The sequence below is a fragment of the Antennarius striatus genome, chromosome 18, assembly GCF_040054535.1.
Source record: "Antennarius striatus isolate MH-2024 chromosome 18, ASM4005453v1, whole genome shotgun sequence".
NCBI lineage: Eukaryota > Metazoa > Chordata > Actinopteri > Lophiiformes > Antennariidae > Antennarius > Antennarius striatus.
Window position 1 is genome coordinate 6095747 of NC_090793.1, and position 23103 is coordinate 6118849.

General features: G+C 41.4%; 2 protein-coding genes across 2 annotated transcripts in view; one reads left to right on the plus strand and one right to left on the minus strand.

Annotated features, from left to right (window-relative positions):
• The window catches only part of LOC137612431 (chloride channel protein 2-like), a 52378-nt gene that overhangs the window by 18923 nt on the left and 10352 nt on the right, over window positions 1-23103 (plus strand). Inside the window, exons 2-12 of the mRNA XM_068340957.1 lie at window positions 3235-3403; window positions 12994-13125; window positions 14255-14383; window positions 14703-14836; window positions 15022-15102; window positions 16844-16867; window positions 17279-17357; window positions 20570-20695; window positions 20801-20885; window positions 21146-21247; window positions 22361-22463. Coding sequence (XP_068197058.1) covers window positions 3235-3403; window positions 12994-13125; window positions 14255-14383; window positions 14703-14836; window positions 15022-15102; window positions 16844-16867; window positions 17279-17357; window positions 20570-20695; window positions 20801-20885; window positions 21146-21247; window positions 22361-22463 — 1164 coding nt within the window. The remainder of the gene's footprint in view (window positions 1-3234; window positions 3404-12993; window positions 13126-14254; window positions 14384-14702; window positions 14837-15021; window positions 15103-16843; window positions 16868-17278; window positions 17358-20569; window positions 20696-20800; window positions 20886-21145; window positions 21248-22360; window positions 22464-23103) is intronic.
• LOC137612430 (zona pellucida sperm-binding protein 4-like) lies at window positions 526-2910 on the minus strand. The gene is made up of 8 exons (XM_068340956.1): window positions 2634-2910; window positions 2351-2538; window positions 2096-2193; window positions 1859-2016; window positions 1616-1787; window positions 1318-1465; window positions 1166-1241; window positions 526-644 (listed from the first exon to the last, which is right to left on the minus strand). The coding sequence occupies exons 1-8, from the start codon at window positions 2908-2910 to the stop codon at window positions 559-561; spliced, it is 1203 nt and encodes a 400-aa protein (XP_068197057.1). The 3' UTR covers window positions 526-558.

Consider the following 23103-nt stretch of genomic DNA (forward strand, 5'->3'; position numbering starts at 1 on the left):
GAGGAGATTAGCAGGCAGTATTGCAATGAGAATCTAGAGCATAAATGAAATGGTTGAGAATCATGTCACTTTCACTGAAGTTTAGATTGTACTTCAACTAGACATTATGGCACAAGTCAGGATGTCAATTTACAATTTTGCCACTGATCAAGAGGTATAGTGGCATAGTGTAACAAGACGGTCCCTTGGTGTTTTCCATCACCTCAAGTCATCTGTGACTGCCGAGTTTGTGACTAGATATACCTTGCCCACTATGTGGGCCCTCAGTTTATAATTCTGTTCTGCTTTTTGCGCTTGTGAATTGTCATTGTAATGTCTTTGTCGGTGTTATGCTGGTAAACATACATTTATGTAATTATGCAATGTCTTTTTGTGTGTTATACGTATTGTGAGCAGATGATGTACTGAATTTCCTCCTGGATCAATAATCTATCCAACAGAGCAAGTGACGGTAAAAACAGTTCAGTCAAGGTGGAATTCTGAGCATGAGCTTTCAACAAGCTTTATTTAAAAGTCCGTGCCAATGGATAGTCATTTATTTGACTTAATGTTGGCAGATCAAGTCCTGAGATTGAGGAGGATCACTTCTCCACTTGAAACTAGAGCCCTCTGACTTGAGGAATTTTTCATCATTGTAGCTCTTCCTGCAGGGAGACAGTTGAAGTCAGTCACATTTATGATTAAAAAGTCATTTGTGAATCATTTAAGCCATTAAAAAAACAAGCACAAACATCAACTTATAAGTACAGTAATCCCTCATTACTCACGGTTAATGCGTTCCATGACCATACGCAAAATGAAATTCCACAATATAGCAAAAATTTATGGTAATTTAAACATTTATAGGGCCTCCCCATACTGATGTTAAATCACCTTATATCTGTACCACCTTTTCCCACTATTAGACTGTTTAAAGTCCTTTTGTATTAAAGTTTCTTGAATACACTTCCAGATGCCATCAGCCAATAGAATGCATCACATGAGTACTAAAAATCTGCAATGTAGTGAAGCCGTGCTTGAAGCGTGAATACGCAAGGGATTACTGTAACAATTAGCAGACTCAACTTTAAAACCCTAACAGGAGTGCTGGCTTTTATGATGCTCAGGGATGTAGCATTTGTTTGACAGTTATACAGTCATATTTTGTTTGTCAGAAGCTACTCACGTTGCCGATGGCATGAACGTTCACAAGAGTCTGTGCTGCTGGGATAACAGACTGCTGTGGCACAATGGATGAACACCTGAAATATGAACAGATGCACATTTAGTCACAGAATCTGTAGCCACTACTTTGGAGGCAAATGTTAAAAAGCATACCATGTCTCTCTGAATAGCAAAGGTATTCTTGTCCACAAAAGCAAACATTTTAATGATGAAGCGTTTGTGATGTGTTGGGTACTGAAGTCCAGAAGAGCCATCAACCGGGACCAATGCGGTCAAGTAACGGTCATCATCGTAGGGACACCTAGAACCAATCAGAATACAAAGCCATATTTGGTACAATAACTGCTTGATGAATTTCTTGAGCTAGACAGACATCTACAGGATTTTTTGGCCTTGGTGGAGCCATGAACCAGCCCAACTTTAAAATTACCCATTGACCAGTAGGTCCCACTGTGGCAGGCTTTGAGGACTGGGGGTAGAAGTTGCCCAGCAGTGCTCCAGGTTGAGGATGATATTTGGATCAGACCGCTCCAGGATGTTCACCTGGACATAAATTGGTTCCCTCAGGACTTTGGTGATTGGGTAGTCGTCTGGAGTGTAGAAGGAGTTGTACGCCACCTCCGCTGTATGCAGTAGCACAGTTTCAGTATGCACAATAATACGTTAGCCGTTTTGGAACTGGTCTGCTGCTTACCCTCCACACATCCCTTTGAGCGGCAATATCCATTGCCCACTTTCAGCTCCACTCTGAGGGGGCCTGCAGCAGCAACAGGCATGGGTGGAGGAATGGCATTTACCTCCATGACAAGGGCCTCCACAGCTGTGCTAGAATAGTGACACTGGAACAATAACCTATTGGAGAATAGGACTTTAAATTTTAGGAATGTTAGATCTTGTGCAATCAGTTTTTATTAGTTTTACATGAACTCACTCAAAGTGGCTGTCTCTGGTGATTGACCCTCTAGGTCCTATTCCCACTTCATATGAAGAAGACAAGTGGTTCTCATACACCACATAAGCATCTTCCTCCTGGAAGTACAAGAGCAGTGTTTAAATTTAATATCTTGTCAACCTGAGCCAGTTAAACTTGTTTTGTTTTTTAAATATTTTGCTGTATTAAATAATTTTATAGCCACAGATGTCAATCATGTTTAAGCTTTAAAAGCAAGTCAAAGGCATTAGCCACCTTGAAAGTTGTACCACAGGCAGTTACAGGGAACTGGAATATAGCATAAGCAGTCGTGAAGTCAACAGGAGCACAGGAAGGGCCATTTGATGACAGCAGGCTGACCGAATCCACATCTATGTGGGGTACAGTGGCATCCCGAGCCACAACCACCACAAACTGGCCATCCCTGGTACACTGCACAGTCACTGGGGGAGAGACCGGTTTGTGATACAGTAGTTCATAATTTACACTCGGAGCATCTGCACAAGGCATAACAATCGATTATATGGAGCATGCATACCTGCTTTCCCATAGTAGCACTGCTGCCCATCAAAGCAGCAGTTTATGTTGTTACACTGGTCAGCTGTGATGTCTCGAGTTCCACACTGGATCTTCTCACCCTGCTCCACTTGGCATTTATCAGAAGGAGCTGCAGGTGGAGTAACATTTGGCTGAAGCAGCTGAGCAGAGTGGAGAGGTTGGGGTTTCTGCACAGACAACATCCAGTGAGGCTGGGCAGTAACATCATAAACCAAAACTATGACCACAAGGCCAAACAGATGGTTGAAATGCCCCATGAGTAGCTACACGCCAGCCAAAACGGAGACAAAAGGAGATCAGCCTCAGACACAACTTTTATGCAGGTTTGGTTTGCTCAGAGCTCTGCCTCCCATCATTAAGGGTTGATTATGTGGCAGCCCTGCAGAGTTGATCAGCTGGAAGCTGTCAGGTGGAGCTCATTCTCTGCTCACCTGTCTGAAAAAAACTATTATGTAACCGTTCTGTCAAAGATGAGTGGGGTTTTTTTTGACTGAATTTCATCACATCACACGTTTCTATAAATGCTTCCTTTTTGTACCACCTGTGTAAAAGCTGTCTTTTTCTGTCTCTCACATAATTAGATGTATGGGCGGTACACCCAGGAACTGGGTGTGTATGCCAAGGAGGAAGCAGCCCGCCTACGGGATGGAGGAGTGCGAGATGGTGGGGGGCTGCGGAGAAATGCCAGCCTTCGTAACCGTGCTGCAGATCTGCTAGAGTATGAAAAAGACCCCTGTGCAAAGTGCCAATGTAAGTAACGATCATTCATCAAGGTCTAAAAAAAGAAGAAGAAAGTCTACTTTATTAATCCCCAGATGGGGAAATTACTTTTTCACTCAGGTGGTGTACATTCGTGTTAGTTACATTTTACAGGCCCCTGAAACACAACCAAAGCACACAAGGGGCCTGTGAGCATGCAATTAGTACACATAACACACAACATCAAACAGTACATGGGGAGGCAGAGTGACGGGCAGTGACTTTTGGGATGCGCCCCAATTGAGCAGCTTGTAGGGGGGACGGCGCCTTTTTCAAGGGCGCCTCTGGAGTGGCTGGAAGGTGAGCTGACACCTCCTACCGTCAGCTTACACTCCGGAGGATGTCCTGGCAGGAGCTTGACTCGAGCCACCAATGGATGGGTGGTCGGTCTTAAAGATATCTGCTCTACCGCTGAGCCAGTGCCGCCCCTAAATATGTCTTCATGCTGTGATCTGACATGTGAAGGTCAGAACAAGGCAGTCTTCAGTAAAAAGTAGTGATGGGCAGATGAAGCCCATTTAGCATTGAAGAGTTTCATCCAATTGGTTCACTGTGGTTCAAAGCTTCTTGAGGCTTCATTTGCTCTAGTATGACATCTACTGGATGCTAAAATATCAGTTGGCATGAGTTTGAAGTGTGTGGCATTTTGCAGAAAGCCTGTGAATAAAACTGTCAGCAAAATAAAGAATAAAAGGAAGTTTTGTTCCCTTTTGATTTTATTCTTTGCCTTTAATTCATATATTCTCCTGTGGACACTGCACCAAGCTTACAGAGCCTTTGTCACACACATTTTTTGTCAGCTGCTTTTTGTCTTTTGTGCTGACATTTTAGCCATGCCTCATCCATGGAGAAAAGTTGCGTACGGTGCGGTACAAATGTTCAGATTTTTGCTGGTTTTCACTCGGCTTCTTCTGCATCTTCTTCTGTACAGGCCACAGTAATATATGTCTCTTTCTTTTCATTACATCCCGCTTCAAAGTGGTGATGTATTGTAATTGTCAGCGTTTGTGTGTTCGTTCGTCTGTTAGTCTGTTCATCCGTCTGTCCATCCCTTAGTCCACCAAATATCTTCACAATCGTTGCAGATTGAAAGATGAAACGAAGAGCACATTACACGGGCGGCAAAGGGGATATAAATGAGATGATGACTATGACCTTGAGAAAACTAGGTCAAGGTCAAATTTTAACTTTTGTACACACAGGAACCAGATAAGATCCCTAGATGAAGCCAGCCTCAATATGCGCTTTGCAGGAACGCCCACTCCCCTACTCGGCACACACTTCAAAGCCTTAAATTGGAACGTTACATCACCAATAAAAGTGGAGCTGGTATGGGTGCAGAGCAAGTATGAAAGTTATGTTTAAGCATGTATTTCTTTAAGAGCAGTCAAGTGGCCACCTTACACAGGGGAGCAGGATGTGAGTGGCATAAAATATGAACGATTTGAGCAATGACCTCACGCCAACAAAGGCTGTCTCAATGTCAGACAAAGACAACCCCTTCTGCTGGCTGCCCTGTGCGTGCATTCATGCATGTGTGTGTATGAGGGAGAGAGAGGGAGAGAAAGAGAAGATAATTTTATGATTTTATGACCAGTTGGCTACAGGTAAGAGACGCACCAGAGAAGGTCTGCGCTTCAGACTGATGCACTTAGCACAGGGTTGACTGGTGTGTGTCTTTGTGATGTGTTACATCCCGCTTCAAAGCGGTGATGTAATTGTCAGTGTTTGTTCATCTGTTTGTCCGTCCATTAGTCCACCAAATATCTTCGTAAATGTTGCAGATAGAAAGGTGAAACACAAAGCACATTACTCGGGTGGCAAAGGAGATGAAAATAAGATGATGACCTTGATCTTGAGAGACCTAGGTCAAGGTCAAATTTTAACCTTTAGTACTCTCATGAACTGGATAAGATGGAAAGACAAGGGAGAAGGCCAGTGTAAGACCATAGATCAAAGCACTAGCTTTGATGTTTGACCTCTGCAAGTAGGTCAGGGTAAAATTTTGAATTCAGAGGTGTTGCAGGACGTTGCAGTTTCTGCCTTGGTTCTTGTTGACTTTTGTTTTTTATTCACTTGGATTTCCTCCAACTTTTGCATCTTTTTTTGGAGGCATGGTGATAATGTGAGACTAACTCGTCTCGGACTTCCGTGAGACACAAAAGTGCTTTAAACAGTCGATAAGAGTGTGGGAAAAGGTAATACAGATAGAAGGTGATTTAATATCAGTAGGTGGAGGGCTCATAAACGTTTAACCTACGTAAATAGTAAGATAGTTTGTCGCTCTATTGTGGAATTTATTAATCACGTGTGGTTCCTGGAACGCATTAGCTGCGAGGAATGAGGGCGCACTGTATATGAACTACTGTTGCACTGTTAATGCTGCTGCTGAAACTGAAACAGCTGAAAATGGTTATTCCAACCGTCAGAATTTAATGCATTGGTGCATTTTAGTTGTCCTGTGTAGTTTCCTTTGAACTTGTGAGAATTTTCTGGTTGGAGTTTTAAGCTGCTCAATACAAAAATGCCTTTCATTTCTCCAGAACATGACTGAGTATTTTATTTTATTTTTTATTACTATGTGTTTTCCTTAAATTTTAAAGTATTCCACTGGTTGTTGGGTGTGCATTCAGTGTTGCTAAGCAAACAGGATCCATGGCAGTGGGAACATAATCACGCCAGTACTGGCCTAACTCCACTGGCCAACTGTGTTGTTTTTAAGATTTTTTTTTTTTAGTGCTTAGTACTATCTCTACACGGGCTGGCACGTCGGTATTTAACAGATACATATTCATGCACTTGTCCAAGCTCTGAGATCAGACAATCACCTGTTGCACTCTGTCTCAAGGACCGGTTTAAAAGCTAAAAGGTGACAAAACTTTTTGGGCAGCTGGCCTCCATCTCTGGAATAACTTGCCCTGGCACTCCAGATCTGCTCAGTCCCTGGGGGTTTGTAAGTCCAGTCTGTAAACATTTTTCACCCCAGAGATAGCATATATGTTTGTACATGAAGATTTTTTTTGTAGGCTGAAAACACATGTGGTAGAGATTTGTGCCTACAACATTTTGGCACATAAAACGTTACTCATATCACCACACATATTGCTTGTGTGCACGGTATACATTACAGAAAGCTAGAGCCAATCCCTAGACTTGTATCAGCAGTTATAATCAAACAGATTTGGCTGAGCTGATTGTTTAATATAATAACAATTTTAGGTCTGAAAATCATTAGATAAGGAAAAGAGGACTAAGAGGAAGGCAGGGCTTTGTTTTCGCGTGTGTTCAGACCAGTGAGCTGTTGTAGCTGTCTTCCAAGATCCATCTCCAGTACTTTGCCCTTGTGACTACTGATCAGGTTAAAACCCAATAGATTGATCCATAGGTGAAAGCTACACTATATCAGCCCAATGTAGCGGGCTGTTATGGAAGCCATTTAAAACAATCACTCAGATCAGGAGCCAGCTGACATGATCTGTGCACTGGCTGGCTGGCTGGCTGGCTGGCTGTGTACATGCGTGAGTGTGTGTGTGTGTGTGTGTGTGTGTGTGTGTGTGTGTGTGTGTGTGTGTGTGTGTGTGTGTGTGTGTGGTGTGGACCCACTGATCGACATGTTTGTATTTTTAGATCTGCCTTTTGCTGGGCAGTACCTGCTGCTGACCGCTGAAGAAGGAAGACAACCTTTGAATGTTTTTGGGAGTTTTAATACCATCCTTGCTTGTTTCTGCAAGGGAATCCATCATCTCTGAGAGTGATGGAGTGCGAGAATATTTTAAGATTGGTTCAGATCAGTAAACTGTAGCTTTTAAACAACTCGGCCTACACATGCTGCCAAAAGATTTGCAAGCAGCTGTGAAGGAGAGCTAAAACCATTAACGCGCATCACTCTGACTATTTTGGCTCAGATTCTTTTTGCACTTTTAAAGCTAACATTAGTCAGATCTCTACCTAGCAGTTACCCCTAGGATTAACATTTATATACTACATCACATGTGTGAGAAATCTCCTCTATTGTTAGTTTTATTCCTAGTTGCATCTTATTTGCTTTCAGGTGATTTAAGGCAGGCCCAGTACAGGTGGAAAAAATGTTTGGTGTTGGATGTGATTTATTTATTTTGGTGCCAGATTGGTTGAGGCTTAGGTTAACAATGACTGCCATCGGTGCTTTTGACCTACAGGGTGTCGGTGGAAATTGGACTACTGTTGGTCGAGCATGCCTAGAAGTGAGGGAGTTGTCATTGGTGCAGACTTCAATGGACATGTTGGTGCAGGAAACAGAGCTGATGAGGAGCCGATGGGCAGGTTTGGCATCCAGGAGAGGAATGCAGAGGACAAATGGTGGTTGACTTTGCAAAAAGGATGGAAACGCCTATAGTGAAGACTTTCTTCCAGAGGAGGAGAAACATAGGGTGACCTATAAGAGTGGAGATAGCAGAACACAGGTGGAGTACATCTTGTATAGACGGTGTAATATGAAGAAGATCAGTGACTACAAAGTAGTGGTAGGCGAGAGTGTAGCCAAACAGCATAGGATGGTGGTGTGTAGGATGACTCTGGTGATGAGGAAGATGAGGAGGACAAAGACAGCAGACGACAAAATGGTGGAAGCTGAAAAAGGAAGAGTGTTGCATGACTTTTACGAAGGAGTTAAGACAGGCTCTGGGAGGCCAGGAGGTGCTTCCAGATGACTGGAAAACTACAGCGAATGTGATCAGGGAGACAGGTAGGAGAGTACTTGGTGTGTCATCTGAAAGGAAAGTAGATAGGGAGACGTGGAATGAGGAGGTACAGGAGTGTATACAGAGAAAGAGGTTAGCTAAGTAAAAGTTGGACACTGAGAGGACTGAGGAGCTTAGACAGGAGTACAGAGAGATGCAGCACAAGGTGAAAATAGAGATAGCAAAGTCCAAACAAGGGGCTTATGATGACTTGTATGATGTTTGTAGATGACATTGAGATCTGTAGTGAAAGCAGGTCGAGGAGAAGCTAGAGAGGTGGAGGTTTGTCCTAGAAAGGAGAGGAATGAAGGTTAGCCGCAGTAAGACAGAGTACATGTGTGTGAATGAGAGGGACCCAAGTGGAAGAGTGAGGTTACAGGGAGAGGAGATCAAGAAGGTGGAGGATTTTAAGTACATGGGGTCAACAGTCCAGAGCAATGGAGAGTGTGGAAAAGAAGTGAAGAAGTGTGTAAAGGCAGGATGGAACAGGCGGGGAAAAGTGTCAGGTGTGAGAGCTGGAGGTAGCAGAGATGAAGATGCTGAGGTTCTCTCTGGGAGTGACCAGGATGGATAGCATCAGGAATGAGTACATCAGAGGGACAGCACATGTTAGAGGTTTTGGAGATAAAGTCAGAGAGGCCAGACTGAGATGGTTTGGACATGTCCAGAGGAGAGATATGAGTATACTAGTAGAAGGAATGCTGAGTTCTGAACTGCCAGGCAGGAGGCCTAGAGGAAGAGAGACACAAGTGCTTTAAACAGTTGATAAGAGTGTGAAAAAGGTAATATAGATAGAAGGTGGTTTAATAGCAGCATGGGGAGGGTTCATAAATGTTTAAATTAACGTAAATAATAAGATAAATAGTTTGTCGCTGTATCACGTAATTCGTTAATGGCGTGTGATTCCTGGAACACATTAACCGTTAATTCCACGATGCTCCTGAGAGCATCTTGGAATTAAATAAACGGCTGTCACCACAAAAAATACTCTATTTTCTGTTTAATGTCCATTGAAATATAATGCAACCACACTGTACACAAGAAAACGTTTGTTTTCTTGTGTAGTTTTGACAGGTGTCTACCCGGATGTTCAGGCTGCTAGCTGAGTTAGCTCCGGTCTTCACATTTGTCCATGTCTCTCACTTACGGAGCCGTTTTGGCTTTGTCAAACATAGCAGATTACAGTATATTCTTTGATTTTGACAGACCTCACGTTCTTGTATGGGGAACACTGATGCTTTATTCACCAGGAATCGGCATCTACCGTAACGCCGAAGCTGCCTCTGTCTTCGCATTTGTCCTTTCCCACACACACGGAGCCGTTACGGCTTTGCAAAAAAATTCACTTTGGCCAGCATTTTCCTCACGGATATTTGGGTTGTCGTGTGGATGAAAGGTATGACCACAACAAAAAGCTTCGCTGCCCGATGCCTTACACCATATTGTTCACGGGATTCCTTCTGGCAGGTGCGCCGTGATTAGTTGGGCGCTTGATTGACACGTAGTGGAGGAGTTAAAATGTGACACCGTGAGGTTTTCATGTGAGTTTATTCAAATATATACTGAGAAAATTAAGGCTCCCGTCGGTAGATACATTTTTACGTTATGACATTGCAAATTTTGAAAGCAGTCAAAATGACTGCCTTGGGGGTTGTAGTGTTAATCAACATTGTTTAACTTCCTCAGAAAAAAAATGGTAAGAACATCAGGTGGTAAAAATAAATAAATAATTGAAAAACAATACAGCTTGATCATAAAAACAAAAAAAAAATTAAAAAGAAAATAGACGTTTCAGTTGAGTATGACAATTCTTGTTCATGCATACTTTGCAGTTCATAATTTCCTATTGCATGCGTTGTATTCATTAATGCACTTCATGTTCTGAGTTCATAAACATTTTTTTCTGTAAATAGTTTTAAAGTAAATAATAATATAAGCAACAATTCATATCAATTTCAGATTTAAAATGATGTAGCGATTTAAGCCCCACCCATTCCAAGTACAGATTGAGATACAGATAATTTAGACGGTTGAACAGATACAGATACAACCGTCTAAATTATCTGTATTACCTCCTTTACTTACTTCCTATTTGAACTGCTGCTGATTATTAACCAACTCATATCATCTTTCACAAAATTCCCCACTGTGGGACCATTAAGGGTTATCTTATTTTATGTTTGTTGTTGCTTGTAGCTTTTTCACTTATTAGCATTTCCATTTCCCTCTTTTTGTGTCTTAATATGGCTTTTCCCTTCAGGGGTCACCACAGCAAATCAGTTGCCTCCATCTAACCCTGTTTTCTGCATCCTCTTCTCTCACACCAACTACCTTCATGTCCTCTTTCACTACATCCATAAACCTCCTCTTTGGTCTTCCTCTAGGCCTCCTGCCTGGCAGTTCAAAACTCTGCATCCTTCTATCAATATATTCACTATCTCTCCTCTGGACATGTCCAAACCATCTCAGTGTGGCCTCTCTGACTTTATCTCCAAGACCCCTAACGTGCTGTCCTTCTGATGTACTCATTCCTGATCCTATCCTATCCTATCCATCCTGGTCACTCCCAAAGAGAACCTCAGTATCTTCATCTCTGCTACCTCCAGCTCTGTCTCCTGTCTTTTCCTCAGTGACACTGTCTCTAGACCAAAAAACATCGCTGGTCTCACCACAGTTTTGTACACTTTTCCTTTCATTTTAGCTGAAACTCTTCTATCACACATCACACCTGACACTTTTCTCCACCCGTCCCATCCTGCCTGTACACGCTTCTTCACTTCTTTTCCACACTCTCCATTGCTCTGGACTGTTGACCCTTAATACTTAAAATCCTCCACCTTCTTGATCTCTTCTCCCTGTAACCTCACTCTTCCACTTGGGTCCCTCTCATGTACACACATGTACTCTGTCTTACTGCGGCTAAAGTTCATTCCTCTCCTTTCCAGGACAAACCTCCACCTCTCTATCCTCTCCTCCACCACTCTTCCACCATCCTGCTCTCATTACAGATCACAATGTCGTCTGCAAACATCATAGTCCATGGAGATTCCTGTCTAACTTCGTCTGTCAGCCTGTCCATCACCATAGCGAACAAGAAGGGGCTCAGAGCTGAATCTTGATGCAGTCCCACCTCCACCTTGACCTCCTCTGTCACACCTACACCACTGTCTTACAGTCTTCATACTGTACAGTACATGTCTCTGCCACTCCAGACTTCCTCATACAATACCACAGTTCCTCTCTGGGCACCCTGTCATAAGCTCTCTCCAGATCTACAAAAACACAATGCAGCTCCCTCTGGCCTCCCTCTGGCCTCCCTCTGTGCTTCTCTATCAACAGCCTCAAAGCAAATACTACATCTGTGGTACTCTTAATGAAGTAGCTTAAGATATACCTGAAAATGGCTTCGGTAAATTGACTCATTCTTGTTTACTGTCCTTATATTTTATTGATCCATTTCAGTAAAATGTTCACTGAATATATGCAATTTCTGCAAAATAAAATCACAGATAACTAATGTTGAAAATGTTGTAGTGTGGGTGTTTTTAATAGTTTCTTACACACAGTGCACAATAATGGAGGTCATTATTATGAGGAATAGCTCGTTATTGATTTTTTGTCTTATTGTGAATACAAATAGTAATAAATAGCATTAGCATCATCCACATATCTGTGAGTCTCTGTCTCCTTGGAGTTTATGACGACAGTAGCAATTTTATGAATATAGATCTGGTAAATGTGTTAGTAGCACACTTTTTGCTTCTCCAGGGACGGGCACGTCTATGAATGGTCTAGATCCTGAAGTGGATTCCAGGCTTTGGTAAAGTCTGCGGACAAGAGAGAAGAAAAGAATCCAGTGGTTCTGTTAACTGCTGTTGTTTTTTGGGTAGATGACATAAAGTCATGTTCACCACACCAGTTCACTTTCGGCATCTCATTATTTTTTCAAGGCTCACTCACGTCTTTTGAGGACATGTCAGTATCCACTATTACTAAATCCAATAAAGCTGCTGGACAGTTTAAATAAAATAAAAAAACCTAATATGTCAATATGCAAAAAATCATCTCCGAGTTTCAAACGAAATATATTAACAAGTGGGGTGGTAGTAGCTCGGTCCACTATAGGTCTTGGGCTGGGGAGCAGAGGGTGGCTGGCTCAAGACCCGTGGAATAAAAACATGGACTGTGAACTGGTAGTCTTAAGAGGTGCCAGTTCACCTCCTGAGCACTGTCAAGGGTGCTCAGGATGTGAAATTTTAGCTGAAGAGCCAATCGTATTTTGCACTTCTTTAACAGCCCATTGATTTTACTTTGTCTTTCAAGGACAAATGCACTGCCAGCTTATCCAGCATTAGTTGCCTTGATCCTTAAATAAGGACCACCTGTTTAACACCTGTTTTTTCACTTAATCCATGACCTCTCTAATTGAACTCAGCACTGCAATTTTTTTAGCACACCCCTCCTGGTTAATGACTCAGTTTCACGAATTCAGCAGTATGCACGTCATTCTTGTTGGGTGTGTTAGTTTTCTTTACTAAACCTTTTGGAAATTTACTTGCAGTGTAGAAGTTGAAATTTTAATGAAAACAGGGATTTGTCTTGCTAGTGATTTGTTCAAAATAATAGTCCCACAAGTGTGTGTGTGTGTGTGTGTGTGTGTGTATGTGTGTGTGTGTGTGTGTGTGTGTGTATATATGTTCCATGTTTTTACTGTATTCCATTGGACCTCTTCTGCCCATACATGTATTTGTCATTCCTTCTTCACCAACATTAGCTTCTCTCAGCCTCACATGAACAATTCTATTCTTTTTATTACTGTCTAGATTAATGCCAGAGATGTTAACCATGCTTTTTTCTCCTCAGTGTGTGCGTCCCGCTGCCAGAGATTCCTGATCTCACGGGTGGGAGAGGACTGGATCTTTCTCATTCTGCTGGGGCTGCTTATGGCTCTGGTCAGCTGGGTTATGGATTATGCCATAGCCTTCTGTCAAGAAGGTAGGAGACACGCTGTCAGAACGAGAGACCACAGGACTTATGTTGTGCAACATATTGGCTATGCTCTGTTTTAAAAGTGTTGACTATGGTTGTCCCCCGAGGTGCAAATCACAATGACAAATAGGAAAACATTCACTTGACAGAACAGAGAATTACAAATTAAATCAAGAAACGACAAAATAGAACAGTAAATGTAGAAATAGTGATGACACTAATTTCTAGATTTCTAAAAAGGTCTGTACAAATATAATATGGGGCGGAAGTAGCTCAGTTTGCTAAGTCTTGGGCTGGGGATCAGAGGGGGGCCTGTTCAAGACCCACGTTGGGCAAAGAAAATTTCAGAGTGTGAACTGGCAGTGGAGAGGTGCCAGTTCACCTCCCAAGCATTGCCGAGGTTCACTTGTGCAAGGCACTCTCCCCTTCATAAGTTTGTCATTGGTGCCGCGGCTCTGTGTGTGTGTGTGTGTGTGTGTGTGTGTGTGTGTGTGTGTGTGTGTGTGTGTGTGTGTGTGTGTGTGTGTGTGTGTGTGTGTGTGTGTGTGTTGTCAGGAGCCTGTCAACTTATATATATGCATGTGAATTAATACCAAAAAATAACTTACACTAGAGTGGGTAGATACTGTAATTTCTCCTACAGGGGATGAATAAAGTTGATTTCATTTCATATCAAAAATCATTACTGATTGGATTGTTGAAACAGATGGGGGTTTTTTAACAGTAAGTATATGTGCTAGGAAAACCGCAGAAGAACCAGCATGGAAGGGTCAAGAACATTGACATGTATTGTGGCATAAAAGCGCTTCTTTTCTTCCTGTATTGTGTTTTGCAGTTTGTTTTTATGAAATCTTAAATTGCTACCTTGATGTGGATCATATACAGCTCTGCATGTGAATCTTGCCCTCATGGATGAAATGTTTCATATTTTTTTTCCTGAATCTAAATTGTAAAGGGGGCAAAGTGATTGATGAGGAGGAAGAATAGACCATTACAGAGCTGTAAGAATAAGAAAAATGCTTGAGGAAAATTTAGAAGAGAAGGTCGGAGCAACTGCTTATTCAGAGGTTTAGTTTTCCACTACATTTTAGTGAGATTAATCTGTGTATGTGTGTGTGTGATTGTGTGTGCGCAGCACAGAAATGGATGTACGGTGGACTTGACAGTAACCTGCTTCTACAGTACATTGCATGGGTCAGCTACCCTGTAGTGCTCATCACATTCTCAGCAGGATTCACCCAGATACTGGCACCTCAGGCTGTGGGTAAGACACACATTTACACAATTCATACACAAATATATATACGTATCTATTATTCATGATCACATTTATGTGCGTAACCAATGTAACTGGCTTCATAATGCACCTAACACCTCCAAGGACATTTGTTGTATGTCTTAAAGTGGTCATAGGATATGCCTCTGATGCAACACAGAAAACTGCATGAATATTAATAAGCTTCCCCTTCACCTAACTCTTCCTCCATTTATTCTCATCATCCCTCTCTTTCTGTAATTGCCTGTTTCGACTCATCTGTTCCTTCCACTACATCATCTGTACTGGCATCTTTTTCTTTTACCAGGTTCAGGTATTCCTGAGATGAAAACAATCCTTAGGGGAGTGGTCCTGAAGGAGTACCTGACTTTTAAGACGTTTGTGGCCAAAGTCATTGGTCTGACCTGTGCCCTGGGCAGTGGGATGCCCCTGGGGAAGGAGGTAGAACTTATTTTGCCTTCAGATCATTTGGGAGTTATGGAGCTTGAACTATCAGGGCCAAACTGAGAGAGATACTGAAAGATTCCCCCTGAGCTGAGTGCATCATGCCTCATTCAGTGGTCACATTTGCTGTCGGTCATATTCTGTCTGCAGTGATCCTAACCTCTGTCCATTCTTTCTCTCAGGGACCCTTTGTTCATGTCGCGAGTCTGTGCGCTGCACTTCTCAGCAAATTCATGGCAGCTCTGTTTGGTGGAATTTTTATGGTAATTACATTTTTAAAAAGAATACAGATTTCCAGACATACTGCTGTAAACATTCACACTTATACCCTTGAAAACCTTCATAAAAAATACCTCCGAACCCTTCTTAATTATTTCAATGTAACTTCATCCAATGATGTAACATGCAGAACTGCATGCTTCCATTTGTCACTGCTTTGTTGCTTCAATATTTGGAAAAATTTTTGGATAACATCTACTTTGTTGACATTAAAAAGATGTAACTTCTCTTGTTAATTTCATTCGAAACAACGAAGATATGTCTTATGTCTATGTGTTAAACAATGAATTCACCTCAGGGTGCCATATTTTGATACATCTTTGGTCTCATTCATAAATGTTGCATGTACACAAAAAAGGGCCAACAAGATGAATTTACCAGACATATAGTATGTTTGGATCAATAAAGATACAATTGATGTTTGCTATGCATATGAACATTTTGGAGCCATTGAAATCCCCGATGCAGAAGTTTAGGCAGTGCATTGACAGTAGATTATACGGTGATGTCTGTCACACACTTGATTTCACATTAGAGAGTGATGAACAAGATCCACGTCATCGTAAACATTCGGGCCATCAATTTTACGTCTTTGCACTTGTGAGCCATAACTATTCCATAAATACCTTTCAGTTTGAGATCACGATTTCTCAAGTGTGTCATCAGGACTGTGTCACCCTCACATTCTCCCTTTCAGGAGTATAGAAGATTTTCACTTTCCAGTCACCTTACCTGATGCATCTTCACCACTTGCACATGTAGATATGAATTATCATGGTAGTAAAAACACCCTGATGAGTCCTGATCACATTGAAGGCCAACTTCACTGCAACAAAATTAAAATTAATAGATAAATTGCTGTTATTGGCATGAGTTACTGCAAAGAACCATTATTACGGAAGATCTATCAGCAGTCATGATGTATTTACTGTGATTGAACGTGGGTATGTGGAAGTCAGGATGAGGCTGAGCCACATATCCAGATGGATTGTGATTTATAAAGGAACATTGTCCGCTGTCATGCATACGTTCAAAGTTCTATATCTGATTGTATTTACTGTTTTAGGGACGTGGGTAGGCATCATTTTTACTTTCTTTGTGTGTGTATGTTGTGTAGGATCCTAAATAGATCTAAAGATTCATATTTTGACCTTTATGAAATTAAATGTTTATGACTGATGTGTCTCAACATGACACCTCTTTGTGTTGGGCCATTAATAAATACATCAATATGGATAGTTACAGGTTATATTGTGTGTGTTGTCATGTTTTTCTGTCACCATTATTTGCTGAAAATGTGTTTATGTGACAAACTGGTGATATTCCTTGACTTGCTGCCATTCCGTAGGATGCACTCTCACCTCTACTCATGAGGCCACACCCTTGGCATCATTATGGACAGCATGCTTGTCCATGTACCAGCAGCACTTGCATCAATATGAAGGAAAATAGATGGCAGTGATGCACATCCTGACTGTATTTGCACAGTTAAGCCGAAATTGTCCAGGGGTCAGCTGTGCAGCTGTCAAACCTAATATGGGAAAATGTTGATTCCTGTCATTGCGCAATCAAGACTGTTTGCTTAGTTCATCCTCCGTCTGTTTGATTTTGTGTGGTTCCAATATTAGGCTGGATGTTTCCCAGGAATAAAAGGTAAACTCTACACTGACACAACTGCACTCATACATATTTCTGTATTTTCCCCCTCTACTTTCACTGCTAAAGGAAGAGCCTTTTGAGGGAAGCAAGGTACGAATGCACAAGTCAGAGTTTCTTTATTTCCACTTCCATCAGCATTAATAATCCATGCTGTCCATTTCAGACACAGATAGATTGATAACTTTCCATTCCCTCTGCACTGTTTGATTCTGCTCATTGAACCATCACAGCGAGGTATTGATCTGTGCTGCCTTTGCTTCAATACAAACATCTCATTCCATGATTTCAACTCTCAATGAATTTCCAATCATGGCCTCTTGCATCCCTCTGCTTATATATATCATCTGTGGAAAGGTACAGCAACAAATTTACCATGAACCATTGCATTTGTTACAGTTAATGACTTTTTTTGTATTACAAATGCATTTGTTGCATATTGTGTGTTTGTGGCTTGAATGCATGGCTCTGTGTGTGTCTGTATATTTGATTCCTGTTGGCCAGAATGAACTTAGGAACACTGAGATGCTGTCGGCTGCTTGTGCAGTAGGCGTGGGCTGCTGCTTCGCTGCCCCTATTGGAGGTGAGTCAACATGGATACCTTCGATTGAATGATATCTAATTAAGGTTATCATTTATCACCATTTATCAGACATTGAATCCAAGCAGCATGCTGCATCTGTTCAACCAATTAATATTAACTTTGTTCACATCATCAATGATGCAATAGATATTTTACTGGTGCTAATAAAACGTTTCTGAGAGGATGGGTCTCATGCCAAAACAGTGTCCATTAGATTTTTATTTCACTTTAATACAATTGTTGCTGGACAGAAAATGCCAGATCTGCCCCTTTACTCAAATCTGTTTTAAACCATAGATACATTCTCCCACCAAATTTTATGTCACTATTCCCTAGTTTTTGTGTAATCCTGCTGACAAACCTGCAACAAAGGAAACAGGCGAAAACATATCCTCCTTGGTATTAATGATTTTGCATTGGTCTAGAATAAAATGAGGAGGTTGACATATCCAAAAGGTCACCTTATTATTCATTCGCTTACCATTATTCAAAACTGTACCTCAGAAAGAGAAGAGGAGACTGCAGCCATATTTCACACTGGCCAGACACTGATTTGGAGAAACTTATCTCAGTACTTGTGTTGAATTATATGGATCCTCTGTGCTGCAGGAGTGAAGATGAATTGAAATCATCCACATTTTATATTTCAATTGCGATTATTTGTCAAATATGAACAAATACTAGTGTAATTGTAGTTATTACAACAATGTGACACTAGTTCGCCAATAATGAACTAGCAGAGAATCAGCTTACCCCCCCCACACACACACACAACAATCCTATTATGAAAATCACACTTTTTCAGCTCTCTATAGATGGTGGTCCTCCCTAACCCAACCAACTTCTAGAATCTGGTAAACACTTCCTGCATCAATAGATATTTGGAGCTTTAGGAATTCATGGCCCGGACCGAATCAAGACGATCGGATTTTGCTAGAAAGGCCATTTGTTACATCACAAATGGCGCTCTGTGATTGGACAGAGTTATTGATGATATTGATTAGTTGACATGCCCAAGGGCGTGGCAATCCCTGAGGGGGGAGTTCATTCAGGCTACAGTAGCATTGTGTGGTAATGTCCTACCTCAGAGCTACACACTGAAAGTTCCTCGCAAACTGTTGAACTCAGTCAGCATTTGGCTGACTAGTTAGGTCCACTTCAGTCGTGTGTGTGTGTGTGTGTGTGTGTGTGTGTGTGTGGTTTGTGATCAGGCTTCGTAGCGATGTGTGGTTTGTGATTCAGCTAGCATTTGGCTAACAAGATAGCAGTCACATGTGTGTGAGAGTGTGTGTGTGTGTGTCTGCCCGAGGCTATCCCCGGCATCACAGTGAACACATAACCAGTTGCACTTTAATTACTAACGCAGAACAATTCTGTTTTTTTGTGAATGAAAGCAGCTTTAGTTTTTCAAAGTGATGGGAGAGCTGCATGTATCCACACACATGAGAATACAAGAGAAAAACTTGGTCTTACCGGTAAAATCCCCCGTTTTCGTTAGTTTGCGTTAGCTGAGCTCCCGTGTTATCCACGAAGTGTCATTTTCCGTGACGATTTTCGGAAAAACCAGGTTTAACTATCACAATACATCACTTTGAAGATGGATGTACCTGTAATTATCTCACTGGCCGGTCTCACCATGTTTACACAATGAGCCATCAGTCTTTGTTCAGCTAGGACTGAGGAACATGAGGAAGCAGGTCCACGCTTAGCACCGAAAAATCAACCTTTATATCATGAAAAAGGCTCAGAGGGGGTAGGGGTAAAGATAGGGAGCTGAGAGCTACACCCCATTAAAACAGACCTTTAGAGAGGATTTATCAATATCAATATTCAATCAAAGTTATTGAGGACCATGGATCACTCTGGGGCAAGACATTTCAAATACAGTGTATTTGGACATCTGGCAGCTGAATGACATTAATTAAAAAAGGATAATGATAAAGGCATGATAAAGGTGGCAGTTTCTAAATCTGGGAGTAACATTTGGAAGCAAAGCATTAGCCTCATTGTACATTAGGTTTATTGGCAAAATATATTTTTTCAACTTCAATAACCAAAAGAACAGTTTCAATAGATTGGTACAACTGATTTTTTTTCTACATTCAACACAAACTCCATTTGTAATGGCTGCTGCAATCTCAACATGATTCAACCCCTAAATAGCCATAGAATTACATCAGGATTCCACGAACGTACTTCAAGCCATTTACTACTGCTGATCCAAAGCACAAGAGCTCTGTTTTTTTGATGTTTCAACAAATCCCGACAGTGTGGTGGTGCAGTTCAGGACAATTCCTTTCTGTGTGGAGATTGTATGTTCTTCCCATGTCTGTATGGGTTCACTCTGGGTTCTCCAGCTTTCTCCCACCTCCAAAAACATGCAACTTGAGTGAATTGGTCACACCAAATCGTCTGTAGGTGTTAGTTATTCATTTATTTCAGGCAAGGCATGAGGGATTGCTTGTCTTTTGTGTGTCCCCACCATGAGCTGGTGACTTATCCAGGGTGTATGCCCGCTTTTTTGCCAGTAGCCAGCTGGGATAGGCTCCAGCAGACCCTCGATCAGCAAGACAGATGAGCAGGTGTAGATGAGATGATTCCGATCATCTCATGTACAAGAAAATGGAGAGGTGGATGGATCAAGAAATTTTAGAAGAAACGTGCGTTTGTGAGGAAGCTGAAGTTTGGGCACCATTATTCCAAATGGAAAATGAACCCAAGTAGATTTTAGTGACCACCAAAGCTTGGTTTCTGAGAAAGTCCCAAATCATTATAGTGTAGCCGTCACAGTTGTTTGACATACAGCTGACAGAAAATCACTGGTAAGATTAGGAGAAGACAGTTGCAGTAAGTAAACTTAGGAAAGTTCAGGCCCATTCCTCATTGGTCTTTACCAATGAGGAATGCTGCAAGGATCTTATGTCTGGTGATGCATCATATTTGTTGGATATTATGGTAATGAAAGGATGTCTATAAAGTACCGGAGATACTTGTCATTTAGGTTTAGATCATTTTGAGACTGCAGTAGTCAGTAAAATCTGTGAAAAAACTTATAGTAATATTTACATATTGATCTATTTAAGCTTGTATTGTTTTATGTGGTTATTACAAACAACTCTTGTGCTGAATTTATAATGACATCTTTATTTGAATGATACTTAAACCATTTCTCCAATATGTGAGACATAAGTGTGTTTGTTTGTGTGGGGCAGGGGTTCTGTTTAGCATCGAGGTCACTTCAACATTTTTCGCAGTGAGGAACTATTGGAGGGGCTTCTTCGCTGCTACCTTCAGTGCCTTCATATTCAGAGTGTTGGCGGTGTGGAACCAGGAGGAAGGTAAAAGGTTTTACTTTGTCTCATTGTGTGTTTATGACTTTACCTTGACTATGATGGATGTAACTGTACAGTCTAAGTGGCGTGAAAATTCCTCCTTTTCTCAAGAAACCATCACTGCTCTGTTCAAGACCCGTTTCCGTCTGGATTTTCCATTTGACCTTCAGGAGCTACCAGCATTCGCCATTCTTGGGTGAGTGGGTAACTCTGTAGTCCTCACCAAGTCACATTTGCAATCAAAAAGTGGTGTTGTGTAAGACAAAGAGGGTAGGATTTTTTTTAGTTTCTACTGTGGAGATTACCATTAGAATATCCAGAAATCTGTGTTTTAAATTGATTGTTTCAGTGCCTCAGTGTATTTCAGAGTACTTCCTTATCTGTGAAGCTGGTTTTCTTTCATCCCAGGAGGCCCTTCTGTTTAACCCAATCTTACAGGTGTATTTTTGTTTGTAGAATTGCCTGTGGTTTTGGTGGCGCTCTGTTTGTCTACCTAAATCGGCTGATTGTGGAATGCATGAGAAAACAGAAGACTATCAACAAGCTGCTGCTGAGAAAGTGAGTGTCTGGCACGTGATGTTTCATTATGAAACATGATGACACATCATTGACTCAACATCACCAGACTGTAGGTTAAATGTGAGTCTGTTGCAAGAAAACAGTACCTCAGCATATACAGTATGTAGACAGTGCATTTGTGAAAACAATTAGCTTATCCCTTTTTGAATATAAAATCAGCCTCTTGGCAACTGAAGCTCACTAATTAACACATGATATGTTGTGTGACCAATTTGTCCAGAGTGTGTGTAGTGTAAAAACAACCAATTGTACTTTAGTCCCCTTTGGATCACAGCTTGTCATTGTTGCACATAACATGTTAATTATGGATCTTGGGGTGATGATAAATGGATTTCACACATTTTGACAGAGCCGGGTGGTTTCCAGTCTTTGTTCTAAACTAAACTATCTGACTGAGCTTCATATTTAATGCATTTTAAAACACACCACTTGTTTGCTTTGGCAATAAGTGAAAGCTTATATGAAAATTACAACCCATTAATTTTTAATTTAATTTTTAATGATTATCTTAATTTGATTATCAGAAAAGAATAGCACCAACAACATATATTTTTCAAAGGGACACAATGGGATGAAATTATGTTTTTACACAAACAGTGCGTCCCATGTCATTCGTCCAACATGCCAGCGGTGTATCTTAGGCACCTGATTGTGTTGCCAGGTGTGGGAATAGGCATTTATTCAGATTTCCTTTTCCCCTCAGAGTTAATTTGTTTTTATAGGGGTGGTCATATGTGAATTGGTTGATAAAAGAAATAAGTCTGAATTTTTTTTTAAGTGCAAATAACTATGAATGTCCGCGACCTGCCACAGCGGATGAAGCGGTTGAAAATGAATGAATGAACTATGAATGCAAAAAACCTTTTGACCATTAAATAGTACATATACCACAGATGGGTCACACTCCTATTCATGTTTCTTGTGTTTAACATTGTATTATGTGAGTGTACATGTAGAGTTGGGAAAGTTCTTGCCTGAATTGGGTTGGGCTCACACATCACAGGCAGCCATTTCTACCTCCTCCATTCTCACCAGCCAGAAATCAAGTATGTGCATACAGTGAGACAGGCACACCCATTAATGACCTTGCAGTCCCTCTCTTCCTTTCAGGCGGCTGGTGTACCCTGCACTCGTCACCTTGCTGGTTTCAACACTCACATTCCCCCCAGGTTTTGGACAATTCATGGCTGGACAGGTGAGGAAATCTTTTCTCGCTCCTCTGACCGTTTGACAATATGCACTGGCTGTTGGTGGATGATTGATTGTAATTTTAAAAGTTTATTTCACTTTGTGTCATGTGATATGGAATGACATTAGTCATGTCGCATTATTTGTTTTGGGCACCACCTGGACTCTTGGAAATATCTCATTTCAGGTTCATTTAATTCTTGATCTCACCAGCCTTCAAGGAACAGGCAGAACGAGGGCCAGGTCTAACTTGGATGAATTATTGAGAGGTCCCTTATTACCCTTCTTTTAATTCATGTCATTCAGCTGCCAGATGTCCAACTACACTGTATTTGAAATGTTTTGTCCCAAAGTGATCCGTGGTCCTCAATATCTTTCATTGAATATTGATAAAATCACTTTTGCCCCGAAAAGCTTGGTTTTAAAGAGGCATGGCTCTGAGGTACCTGTCTCCACCCCCCACCCCCTCTGAGCCTCCTCTATCAACAACTCCCACCACGAGTTCACGGGCGTTTTGTTTTGATCCAGTGTCGGAGCGGTCATCAATCTGAAGCTTGTCTTTCAGTAACTTCGTTACTACGTATTTCGCTCTTATTTTTCTCGTGTTTGTCTCTCTTTCTTCTCTGCGCTGAACGTGAAGCTGCTTT

Coding starts and splice junctions, on each gene's coding strand:
- LOC137612430 (XM_068340956.1), bottom strand. CDS start 2,910: ATGGGGCATTTCAACCATCTGTTTGGCCTTGTGGTCATAGTTTTGGTT. Junction 1,788..1,858: donor CTCAAAGGGATGTGTGGAGG/GTAAGCAGCAGA, acceptor TACTGCATACAG/CGGAGGTGGCGTACAACTCC. Junction 1,242..1,317: donor TTGCTATTCAGAGAGACATG/GTATGCTTTTTA, acceptor TTCATATTTCAG/GTGTTCATCCATTGTGCCAC.